Source organism: Diabrotica undecimpunctata, chromosome 2 (assembly GCF_040954645.1).
Source record: "Diabrotica undecimpunctata isolate CICGRU chromosome 2, icDiaUnde3, whole genome shotgun sequence".
Classification (NCBI taxonomy): domain Eukaryota; kingdom Metazoa; phylum Arthropoda; class Insecta; order Coleoptera; family Chrysomelidae; genus Diabrotica; species Diabrotica undecimpunctata.
The window spans coordinates 73,697,025-73,710,754 of NC_092804.1; the positions used below are offsets into that span (position 1 = coordinate 73,697,025).

At 33.2% G+C, this 13,730-nt stretch overlaps 1 protein-coding gene across 1 annotated transcript in view; it reads left to right on the forward strand.

Moving 5' to 3' along the window:
• sog (chordin short gastrulation) overlaps window positions 1-13,730 on the forward strand; it is a 292,748-nt gene that overhangs the window by 263,004 nt on the left and 16,014 nt on the right. Inside the window, exons 4-9 of the mRNA XM_072523100.1 lie at window positions 232-300; window positions 4,491-4,797; window positions 6,408-6,729; window positions 6,813-7,203; window positions 7,262-7,743; window positions 7,803-8,474. Coding sequence (XP_072379201.1) covers window positions 232-300; window positions 4,491-4,797; window positions 6,408-6,729; window positions 6,813-7,203; window positions 7,262-7,743; window positions 7,803-8,474 — 2,243 coding nt within the window. The remainder of the gene's footprint in view (window positions 1-231; window positions 301-4,490; window positions 4,798-6,407; window positions 6,730-6,812; window positions 7,204-7,261; window positions 7,744-7,802; window positions 8,475-13,730) is intronic.

Consider the following 13,730-nt stretch of genomic DNA (forward strand, 5'->3'; position numbering starts at 1 on the left):
ATTATTTAACCCTACTGCTTATACAACTTTTCATTTACTAACTAGTGTATCAGATAAACTAAAGAGCGATACGCCATTGCAATATAAGCAACACAAATGTGGCCGTTACAATCGTTACCATATTCGATCAGTAATATTGAACTGTTAATTAACATCATATGGCCGCCCACTTTTTACAGATACACCCACAAATGGTCGTAAAATTAATTTTAGAACTCTTTTTGTTTACAGATGAACCCGACGTTATACAAGACATCGTCCCACAAAATGTTATTGAAGAGGAGGAAAGAAGAATAAACCGTAAGTACTTTCTCCACATTAATTGGACCACAATTAAAATGAAACACATACTAGAATGTTTGTAAGGGACAAGGTTTACATAACTTTTGAAATATATACTTAAGCTCAGACGTATACGTATAGATACGTGCTATCTACGTTGAATGACATAAAATAGAGACCACTGTATAGGGCACTGATAGGTCTCTATAATTTGCTTTATAAAGGGCGACGGTTCACCCTACCTTTAAACTTTGCCTAAAAGGCCTACTTTTCTCTACCTGTAGTTGTATTCTAGTTACAACTATGTGATCATCCTCAATCTGGGTTAAACTAGTCAAATTATTATGTACATGTCATTATATCTGGCTAATTAGTCCTAACCAAAGCCATCAATATCAAAAAAGTCGTATACAATATAAATATATATATATATATATATATATATATATATATATATATATATATATATATATACTTTTATTACATAGCGGTTAAAAAGCAATAAATATAGAATATGAAGCAATATATGGAAAATTTAACTTTGAACAGACATGCTGAAATTAGCAACAGCGTTATATATGGTATTTATATTCTTTCAAAAGAGTGAATGTAAACTTATCACAGGAAAAAGTGGACAAAATCACTCCCAAATAGATTATTTTAAATGATGAATGTTAAAAGATGAGAGAGAATGTTTATTCATGGCAAAAATAGCAGAAAAAATTATATAGAACATTGAAACCCTAATACAATTTCGAGGAATATGGCCAGTAGTATTAGGGATATAGCCATTGAAATGCTTGGAAAAACCTTAAGAAAGAATCACCAAAGTAGAAATGCGAAGATTTCTTTGACGAAACCAAAATTCATATTTTTGCTTTAATCTGTAACAAATACTGTAATGTTTATGAGTTTATAAATGTTAAATAAGTTTATAAACAATAAGTTAAACTTTATAAGGAAAAGATTTGATTTAACTTTTAGAACTTCTATACCAGTCGCTCTGGTAGGATGAATCCTGGTAGGATGAAATACGTATAAACGAATATACAGAGGCACCATACGTGAAAAGAAACCAGTTCACTACAGAAAGGATTTTTGCTTAGATGAGGAGATATGTTGTGAAATGCAACTTCTAAATTCCCCATGTCTTTCTTACATCTTTTTCATCATCTGTTTTGCCTTGCAATTTATAGAAGGCACAGATTAAAGCAAAAATCTGAATTTTGGTTTCGACAAAGAAATCTTCGCATTTTTGCTTTGGCGATTTATTCTCAGATGTAGCTAAAACTAAAGCAGAAGCATATGTATACAAATCTGTACAATCAACTTGATACTAGGAAGGATTAATCAAATATATATAAAACATCCAAATATAGAGCAAAGAAAGAAAAAGATTAGATGTATCCAATATGAAAACAATAAAATACTAGTTCACGATAATGATGTCAAAAAGCGATGGAAAAGTACTTTGACAGTTTATTGAATGAAAAACTTGACTAATACAGTTGTGCTAATGGAGATAGTTCTAAGGAAGGCACAGAAGAACTGTCGAGTTAAGCAAACAAGGAAAAATGAAAAACTTACAAAAGGCACAAGGAACCAAATGCAAAAAAGAAGGAAAATGAAAGATAAGCACACAGTGAACATCGCAGAGCTGAGGAATTTAAATAAAACCATTTCAAAAGCCGTTAGGAAAGACATAAGGGATTTTAACACTAAAGAAACAACTAATACCATAGAACAAAATAAAAGCCTTAAAGTTCTAAAACGAAAGTTGCAGACAGGAACCAGGAACATTTATAAGCTAAAAAACAGACAAGGGCATGCTGTATATGAACAACAAGAAATTATGGAAATTATCGAAGAGTACTATAGAACATTATATCGTCGGGATGCTTACATTCCAGAGGTGTAAATCCCAGCCATACAAAATCAAGGATCAGAGGAACTTCCAGATATAACCGAAGAGGAAATCGAATCAGCGTTGAAAGGTATGAAGAACAGCAAATCACCTGAAAAAGATGGCATTGTAAGTGAAATGCTAAAATTAGGAGGCGAATGCGTCATAAAAGCTTTAAAAACTCTTTATAATGCCTGCCTCTTTGAAGGAGTTACACCAAAAAAATGGAATAGTGCCATTATGATGTTAATGCACAAAAAAGGAGATGTAATAGAAATTGGAAACTACAGACCTATCAGCTTGTTATCTCATTTATATAAGCTCTTTATAAGAATAATTACTAACACACTGGAACCTAAGCTGAATTTTCACCAACCATTAGAGCAGACCGGATTTAGGAGTGGCTTCGGAACGAATGAGACCACCCACAAATTATAAAATCCTTAATAGAGGAAGGTACAGAATCCAACAAGCCATTGATATTAATATTTGTAGACTTTGAGAAAGCGTTTGACTCAGTCCAGCATAGCTCCATGTTAAGAGCTCTTACAGAGTGTAGTATTGATTATAGGTACACAACTCTTCTTCGGAATATATATATATATATATATATATATATATATATATATATATATATATATATATATATATGTATATATATATATATATATATATATATATATATAAATATATAATAGCGCAACAGCTGCAGTTAGAATGTATTATGGCAATACAAATACATTTCCCTTCGAGAGGGGTATTAGGCAAGGAGATACCATCTCTCCTAAGCTATTTACCGCTTTGTTGCAGAGTGCTATGAGAAAAAATAATTGGGAGAATATTGGAGTCAACATAAATGGAGAATTTCTGAACAACTTGAGATTTTCAGACGACATAGTCCTTATTGCAGACCGGGTAGATTATGCCTGCCAGCTTCTTCAAGATCTTCAGAGCTCGTGTACACGAGTTGAACTTTCTCCATTATTATTAAATTAATTTCTCCAAAACACATTATATGACCAACCTAGTACTGGCGAAAAACATCTCAACTAACGACACGCAGATTGAACAGGTGTATAGCTATAAATATCTGGGCCACGAGATTAAATTAGGAAGATATAATCAAACAACGGATCTAAACAGGAGAATAGGAATGGCATGGGCGGCTTACGGAAAACTGAGAGAAGTCTTTAGATCAGATATTCCCATGTGCTTGAAAAGGAAGGTCTTTGATCAATGTGTACTCCCAGTTCTAACGTATGGAGCAGAGAGTAATTTATAGTCGAATGCGTGAAGAAACCGAAATATCCGAACATCAGTTTGGATTTATGCAAGACAGATCAACAACAGATGCAATTTTCTTTATAAGGCAGCTGATAAAAAAAGACAGCAAAAGAAAGAAATGTTCATATGGTATTCATTGAGAAAGGGATTTATAACAAAAACTGAAACAGTGAAGACAAGCTCTTAAGCAAAAAGGTTTAAAAGTTCATTGAACAAAAACACAGTATTTAGAATATTTATTTAGAGATGGAGTTATTACAAATAAAATAATAACTTTGGATGGTGAAATTATTGTGAAAAGTAATAGTTTTAAGTGCCTAGGATCGGTATTGCAAAGTAATGGGAAAATATATAGAGATGCATACAGTAGAATTAGAATTGGATCGATGAACTAGAAAGAAGCGAGTGGTGTGTTATGTCACAGAAAGACTAATGAAATTGAAAGAAAAATTCTATAAAACTGGCATAAGACCAGTATTATGTACGAAACTGAATATTAGGAAGTTTAAAAGAAAGAGGGGTATAGAATGTGTGTGGTGGAAATGAGAGCGATAAGGTGGATAGTTGAGTAAGAAAAAAGGATCAAATTAAGAATGAGCATGTAAGGAGAAGTCTAGGGGTGGCATCAATTAATGCCAAAATGAGAAAGCATACGTTAAAATGGTTTGGACATGTTCAACGTCAAGACGCTAATCAACCAATACGAAGAAAGGCTGATTTGCAAATTTCTGGAAAGAACAGGAAAGCAAGTATAAAAGACCGGCGAGAAGGCACTCTTAGGTACGACATGTCAGTAAGGAGGATTGATATTGGTATGACTAAAGATAAAAACTTAATTAAGAATAATGTGATTAGGGAGCCGATCCCGCGTATGAATAATTGCAAAGAGAATGATGATAATGACCCCTTGGTTAAACAAGCTTTTTTCATAGTCGATACATGCATTCTTAGATCCTTGATCTGTAAAATTCACTATTGGCCAAAATAATCTTTTAAAATTATCAATGTGTGTTTTTTTTAGATTTTGCAGCCTTACTCACAGGCAGATCCTCACTCGATCTTCGAAACGACACGATGCCGAAAGATTTAAACAAAAATAATGTAGTTGCGACTGGCAGGTTCACTTTCCATAGAAGAAATCTTCATTACTCATTCTACATATCTGAAAAAGCTGCTAGACCAAGGTCGTTACATTTCTTGGATAACCAAGGAAATATTTTGGAAGAGTTCACTTTGTCACATGCCGGTGGCTTGGTCAACAGTCCGTACCAGAATGCAACGCGTAAGGTATGTGGAATATGGAGAAGGGTACCCAGGGATTACAGAAGGTAACTATGTCTTATTTTCTAAAATGCATGTTTTGCATGTTTTCATAGACTTTTTATAATTTTAAATTTATACTTTTAATGTCAAGTAAGTTATATAAATTATTGGTGACCAAAACCCTGTTATTAATCTCTGATCTGATCTTGAACTGATCCAGGAATAGCTTTGTTTAATTCTAATATTTGTCTTAGTTTTCCAGTTTTGTATCCTTAAGGCTCTTAGCTTTTCATCTGCTTGGTTTTTAAATCTTGCTCAATGCCTTATTCTTCTTGTTGTGCCGACTCTACTAATCAAGATTTGCTATAACCATTACAAATTGATCTTTATCTTTTTTCTGCTTTTTTTAAAAGCATTTGTGTGTTTAACCAAATATGCTGTCTTTCTCCTTTTAATGGTGATCAAAAGTTATTGTCTTTTCCCATTATGTTGGTAATATGATCTGTCCATAGTATTTTCAAAATCCTTCCAAAAAGCCACATCTTAAAATCTTCCAGCTTGCTCATTAAGTCAGCATTAACAATCCAAGCTTCGGCAACATAAAGAAGAATAGAGTAGATATAACATTTTACCATCCCATATCGGATTTGCAGATTGAATCTTTGGTTACTCAGAAATTTTCCCATCTTCAAGAATGCTGCTCTATTCTTGATCGAATTTCTGATTTCGAATTTAGATCTTCAGTAATCCAGACTCCTAAGTATTTCATTTTGTCCACTTGTTCAATGTCTTCATTTTTAATCTGGATCCTTGTTATAACTTTACTCCTCTTACTGATAACCATGGGTGTTGTTTTCTGTATGTTTATTGTTAAACCAAACCGTTCCCCAGTATCACAAATTGTGTTTAGTAGCGTTCTGCAGGTCTTTCTCACTTTCAGCGATAATAACTGTATCGTCAGCATAATATATATATTATATATTAAATAGTAATGGTGAAAGTACACATCCTTGTCTTACTCCTCTACTTATCTGTTGCGCATCGGTGCTATTTCCATTTAATGTTACCACGTCCTGTTGGTTCCAATAGATTTCTCACTATAGTAATATCATTTTTGTCGAGTCTTTTTGGCTGTAGACATTCCATGAGAATGTTATGTTTAATTTATGTGCAACGAAAAAATCTTTTTGTTGGTCTCGACATTTTTGAGCAAGAGTTGTGAAACTATACAGAGCTTCTACTGTTCCAAAGCTGTTACGAAAGCCAAACTGTCTATTACTCATATCCGCTTCATACATACTTTCTGAGTATTCTTGCATGTACAACCTTGTTTTCAAATGTTTTCAATAATTGTGACATTAAACTGATTAATCTTTAGTCACTACAATGTTTGGGTTCTTGATTTTTAATAGTGTAACGGTCGATTATACAAATCAAAACTTTTAATTTGACGTTTTAAGTTAGGAAACGTCAAATATAACGTATATTATACATTTACTTCCATACCATTTATTTATTTTACATAACCATTCATTTATCGCATATATCCGTTCCTAGCTTCAGCATAATTATCAATATCTCCTTTTTTGAATCACTAAATTATTTTTTTTTAATCTTTCTGACACTTCAATTTAATGTTTTTATGAATTTAATTTCAGAAACTGTTATGTTTTAGACTTCTTAAGCAAGAAAAGATGTACGTAGTGCTAATATGGGGTACAAAGGATTTAGAATTTACACTTAGTGGTAAACTTACAAAATATGTTGCCCTTGCCAGTGAATTATTCAGTTCACTTCTTGAACCAGCTCCGGGAACAGATTCCGCTAGAATGGCTGGATCTGGCGGTACTGCCTTAGTGTCAACTTCATCTACTCCTTCTCCTTCTGTACACGTAGCTATTATCTTTAATGGGTTATTTACAAGTGAAGAATCTATGGGAGTACCTATCAACGTGATGTTGGCTTTGGATGAAAAGAAACAAATTATTATTGAAGGGGTAAGCAGTATAATTAGAAATATTATATTCAAAATTTAATGATATTTTAAAAATTTTAATTATTTTAATTTATTATTTTACAGAATATCAAAGTTAACAAGCCCGCCCCAGACCTAAATCTTATCGAACTTAGTTCACCAGTGTCCCTGGCAGATCTTCGTTCCCTCTCAAGAGGCAGAGTCTTATTGACAGTTTCATCAGTTTCTGAACCAAGCGCTTTAAGGTTAAGTGGTAGCATTATAACTAAAGTAACTTGTGAAATTTTCCAAGCACTCTTGGTCGGTGACAGAGATTTAACGTCTCCCAGTAATGGTCTAACATGGATGTATCTTAACAATCAAGGGGCATTGATTTACAATATACAGATAGACAACAGAAATACTGACCAGCTCCATAACGTTACCCTAACAGATGCAAGTGGTAAAAGAAAAGCTGAGGTATTGACTCCCTATTTTCATACAGGAGTAGCACATGGTAAGAATATTTAAAAAATAATATTTAAATGTGAATAATGATATAATTGGCTTTCTAGGTTCTGAAGACAGACTGGTTCATAAGATTTTGGAGCCTCTTTATAATAGTAGACTAGATATGAGAATATCTGTAGGCAATAGCAGTTTACATGGACATTTAAACTCTAAATTAGTAGCAGATGCCCGTGACGGTCCAGCTCCAATACTTCTAAAACGTGAAAATTATTCTCTACCGTCAACAGTTGGCGGTATAGCTTGGATATCGGTAGACAGCGAATGTCATATTCACTACGACCTATCAATTTCTGGTTTAGGTCACGAAAGAAAATTAGAGTTGTATTTAGAAATGTATCCGATCATAGCTCCTGGTGCACCTGTTCTAATAAAGACTCTTGAAGAATTTGAGGGTAACCAAGTGGAAGGTAGTCCAATAGATGTTTTAACTAAAGAAGAACTCGACATGTTGGACAGTGGAGTGACATTTGTTAAATTAAAGGATTCACTTCATAAAGTAGTACTTCTCTCAGCAACTCTTCCGAAGGTGAGTTTTATCATCTGACTGCAGTATAATTAAAATAAGTGTCTATTTTATTATTATAGGTCAAGCTGCCAATATCTTGCCGGTCTCCTTATCGAGATAGAGATAATAATGTCCCAGTAATCTATGACATACCTGGAGTTGGACACCCTACTGAAAGTTGCTTCTTCGAAGGAAAATTTTACAAGAAAGATAGTACTTGGGTATCCAAAAATCCATGCCAAATGTGTTTTTGTCAAGACGGTCAACCTACTTGTGATGAAATGAACTGTCCTGACATTAAATGTCCTCATAAGAATTTTACCACTCCTGGAGAATGCTGTCCAATCTGTGGGGAACCCGAAGTTTTGATGAGCACTAAAAAGTGCGTATTTAACGGTAGGACCTATTCCCCAGGTAGCAAATTTCATCCCTTTCTTATACCGATTGGCTTCGATGATTGTACAGTTTGTACATGTGATCCCCTGGATTTAGAAATTAAATGCAAACGAATAGATAGCAACACTGATAAATGCGGCAAAGGTGCTGCTACTACTCCAGATACTATGGGTGAAGACAATATAAGAAAATGGCCTGTACAGCGAAAAGAAGAAGTTTCTAATTCTGAGCTGATTTTGAAGGAAGGTGGTTGTAAAAATCGTATTAATCCAGAGAAACCCTACAAAAATCAAAGCACATATCATCCATATATTTCTTCTCTTGGAGAATATAAATGTGTGACCTGTAAATGCCAAGTAAGTTATTAATATTTATTTAGATAATAATTATTCAACCTGTTTGTTATATTGTTTTTAAATTACACAAAATATATTGAATTAGAAATTATAGATTATTCTATGATATATAACAGTGTAATAAGTCCATTTTGATTCTGAATTTAAATGATTTAAAAAATATTTATTTCTGTAACGCTGCATTAGCACTAAGGCATATCTGAAAGTAGCCAAAAACAACAAAAGGTGTGCAAAATATGAAGTCACATTTCTTGACTCCTAATGATCTGGATGTCGAATAGTGCCCTCGTGACCATAATCACGAGCCAAACTCATCTTCTGCTGAATATTGACCCCTCAAGAAACTTCGATTTTGATCTATCCTGCGCGTCGCAAGCCAATTGGTACAGATCCTCTTAGCATCGTCAATAGACCTTGTTAGAAGTTTTACCGGATTTCTTTTGACCACTCTTGTTTACCATTCTAAATTTTTTCTGGTCATTTTATTGTCTTTAATTCTGGCAATATCTCCTGTCCACTTGAATTTTAGTTCTACTCTCCTCTACACCACACATTTTATGAATTTCTTTCTTTACTACCCTATCTCTCACATATTTGTGAGACAATAAATTCTTCATTCTACTTTGCGTCACTGTACACAAAAACCGGTAGGGCATATTGTTTAGGCCCTTCTCTTTAAGCTCATCGGTACATCGCCCTTAAAAACGTCACACATTATTCCATAACCTGTCCATACTGTCATAACTCTAGAGTTGTCCTAAGTACGATATTCTATATATATATAATATATATATATATATATATATATATATATATATATATATATATATATATATATATATATTCCCCAATATTCAAAATTTTACCATATTATATTTGAATATTGGGGAATTCTGCACTACAAAACTCAATGTGTATCAATTATACGGCCTAACATTTTCGTGAATGTTTATTTATTTCTTCAGGGCTGAAAGAAAGATACTATCAATTAGCCATAATATATTTCAGATAAAATGTATATTTCTATGTAAAAATATAAAGCGTATATCTACTTTACATTACTCCTTTGCCTTTACTGACATAATAATCGAGTATAATAAATAATAACATCCAAAATTCCTCAATTATTACTGTTCATTCTTTAAAATTTTAATAAAAAGTTTAAATGATACCTTTCATCCATGCTCAACTTGGTATCTATGTTTGCGTCTATGTATATGGCCAGAATAGTTTTCACTACCTGTTTCCTTAAAAATGCGATCAGTATATGAGGCTATGAGTGCAATAACGGACTAACCCCAATATTAGTAAATGTTAGAAAATGGGTTTGAAAAAAAGTGAAAATTAGGAGATCAACTATAACCTTGTTTAAGAATATTTTTTGGTTTGAATGAATGGAAGTATGTTATATATATATATTACTTGTTTAATAAATTTTATAATAAATTTTGGATAAATACCTATATTCGTTTTTTTAATGTGGGTTGGTCCATTTTGCATTTAAAATATTTTTAGTTAGTTAATGGGTTATCCCACAAAATAATACACTCAATATTACATCAAAGACTTTATTACCACATAATGTGTAAAAAAACATCAGAAGTTAGAATGTCTAATCTTCTTCTTCGTCAAATGGGCCAATTACTTCACCTCCGGCTGCTTGCGCTGAAGATTAGTAGCGCAGACGGTAAGTAAGAATGACCACTTACCAGAAACTTGTGGTCTATTTCTTCCACGGTAAAATCTGGAGATGCAGTTATATAATTGCATAGTAATGACATTTTAATATTACGATTCTGACCGCCACATTGGTCAGAATACATAATAAGTCGTTTCGATTTTACGAAATTTTTTATGTAAAATAAGTTGCAGGATCCTACTTCTTGAGGACCCCTAGAGGCGACGGTTTCATCTCACACAAACATAAATGAGTTGTTGGTTCCCATTTCATGAACATTGAAGCAGTAGGTCCATAATTGCCGCTTGTAGTAACAAATTCCTGGTAAGCACAGGTGTAGGTAAAGTCTTCATTAGATCGAAACAGATGACTGATGCGTTTCCATTTTTTGCCATTTCGGTGTCTCTTTTTAAAGAATCTCTAGCACTCTTCGCCTTCTTTTGATGAAGTTCTTTTTCAGTTTCGAGTTGTTTACTTGATTCACTAGTGGCTGCCTTTATTGTAACTTTAAATAAATCACACTTCTTACAAGAGTCAGTAATTGGTGGATGAAAGTGTAAATTATATTCCTTAATATCGTATAATAAAATTTCTCGGAAAATAAAATAGGATAGGGGATTCTGTGTTTCACCTTTATATAACTTATACATTTTACCGAGACTCAAATCCGGAGACAAGTATTTCCTATGGTTGCTTTTTTCCCGCTCATAATGTGATTCGTACCATGGAAATTTTTCAATGAACTCCTTTAGTTCCATTTTCTTTGCGTCAGATGTTTTATTGTGCGGTGGATGTTTGCCACGTTTATCACAAGGTGGTAGTGTTTCTATGGATTTACGTTTGAGCAGTCTGTCTAATCTAACGACAGAAACTTGAAATACCGCTTGAAAAAATGGTTTGCACACCTTATGCTCCACACCTTCCTGACTGGGTAAAAAGTAAAGTCTGGTTTTTTCCCTCTTAGATTCTGGGTTCAGAGTGTAGCTACGCAATTTATTAACGACTTTAATCAGAGCAAATAAATATGCAGTTTGCAAGTCGAAGGATTGTAAAGTATAGAAATTGTTATGCAGTTCGATTTGCCTTTCTGCTGGAATCAAAAATGAACACCTTCCTTTACATTTACATTCAAATGGTTTAAAAGATTTTGAATGTACAATTTTACCCGATTTAGTCTCATACTCTTGTCCAGTACACTTTTTTCTTTTGGTTATGTTTCTCTTCCATTTTTCAGGATTGCGGACACGCTTTTTAGGTTTACTAGATGTCGTTGGTTCCGCTCTGTCGATATCTGCTTCTGTATCGTTGCCTTTTTCCACGTCCCTATTAGTTTCTGCCAAATCTCCATCCGAAGGCAAGTACTCCGATCCAGAATCCACATATGGATCTGATTCTGAGGCTGAGCCGCCTGCAACAAAACGCACAAATTAGAACCATAGAGAAATTTTTTAATCTAATTTTTAAGAATAACAACTAAATAGTATTATTTAAAAGCAAACTATCCCAGAAAAACAAAATTAAGTCATAACCTAGAGACAACGTTTTTTACTTTCGTACTTTTTTTATTTATCTTTACAAAATATACCTACCTCACCTCTACTTACAACAAATTTTTAATAGCAACTAAATTTATTAAAAGCAAATTAAAATATAACAAACTAAATTATTTGAAAGCAAAAACTATCTAAGAAAAATAAAATAAAATCATAACCTAGAAACAATGTTTCTTCCTTTCATACTTTTTTTATTTTTATTTATAAAATATACCTACTCACCTCTACTTGTAGCATCTTCATCGAAATCCATATCAATAGAATAAATATATTTCACAATAATTAAAAGTCACAATAATTCACAAAAAGTTCCAAAAATATCAATCAAGAATGATAGATAAACATATAACTGTCAGCGGCACAGTGGACTAACCGCGAATGGTCCACTTTGCTTTAGTGCAGCCATCTAGGAACCAAGGGCACAATGTGGATTGGTCCACTATGCAGCTGATAGATTTCAACTAGACGGTTAATATTCTACAATAAAACAAATTTTGAATTTTTGTGGGTTGGTCCGTTATTGCACTCATAGCCTCATATATATATATATATATATATATATATATATATATATATATATATATATATATATATATATATATATATATGTATATATATATATATATGTATATATATATATATATATATATATATATATATATATATATATATATATATATATATATATATCTCGAACCTCGAAACTTGAAACTTGAAGTTTTGCAAAACATGATAGTTGAGTTTGAAGCTCCACTTCCTCGATATGTCATCCAACTTCCTCGATATGTCAGATTTGGCCAGGGTCATGTTTCCAAAGATTGCATGAACGATAGATAAACCCCAGCAATTTGCGCACTGTATAAGTCGTCCCGCAAATTACAAGAGGTGTAACGTCTACAAGGTGCTACAAAAACGCAAATTTCCAGCCCTAAGAGAACAACAACCGCTTGCCTCAACACCAACTACAACAACCAAATTTAACATACACACAAGTAACTCAGAGAATACCAGCATCTCAACAACCCACAACTTAAAACCTGCAGATTCAAACTATGCAGATTGAGCCAAATAATCAGACTGATCTGTACACAATTATAAATAAACTAGAAAACATTAATACTAGATTAGACAATTTTTCAAGCCGTCTGATGGCAGTCGAATCCAGAATCATTTAAATAACTACTATACTTAAACTGGCAATATGGAAAGCCAACGGTATATATGTAAAGTTACTGGAAAATGCCAAATTATAAACTATATACCACAAATTATCCTGATGATACTGCACACAGAGGTTCCGCCATAATAACCAAAATCAGCATAAAACATTACGAACTACAGACAACTAAAATACCGCACCTGCAGGTCACAAACATAGTAATTGAAGACTGGAGTTGGCCAATGACTATATCATCACTGCCCTCCCAAGCACACAATAAAAACAAATCAATTTTTTGAATTTTTTAAATCACTTGGATCAAGGTTCCTAGCTGGTGGTGATTACAATGCGGAACGTCCTTTGTGGGGCTCTAGATTGATGAACCCCCGAGGCAGATAACTCCTTTAGGCAATTAATATTAATAACCTTAAAAGTTATTTTACGGGTAAAGCTACATATTGGCCAACAGACAGAAGAAAACTTCTGGATCTCCTTGATTTCTGTATAACCAAAGGTATAGCAGAAAATTACCTAAATCATGCTTCGACTTAACATCCGATCACTCGCCAGTATTTCTAACCCTCTCTTCTGAAATAATTTATTTACTACACATTATTTATTAAAAACCAATTGTACTTTATTTAAAGAAACCATTACTAATCACTTAAACATAAACTTATATCTTAAGACAGAAAGTGATCTAGACACTGCTGTGGATGATCTCACTACATGTCTTCAGAAAGCGTGCTGGGAATACACCCAACCATCTAATAATAAAAAAATTGGAGAAAAGAGACATGGCTTAGAAAGACATGGCAAAACAATAGAATACTGACCAATAAAGCTGCATTTAACAAAGCAGCAAA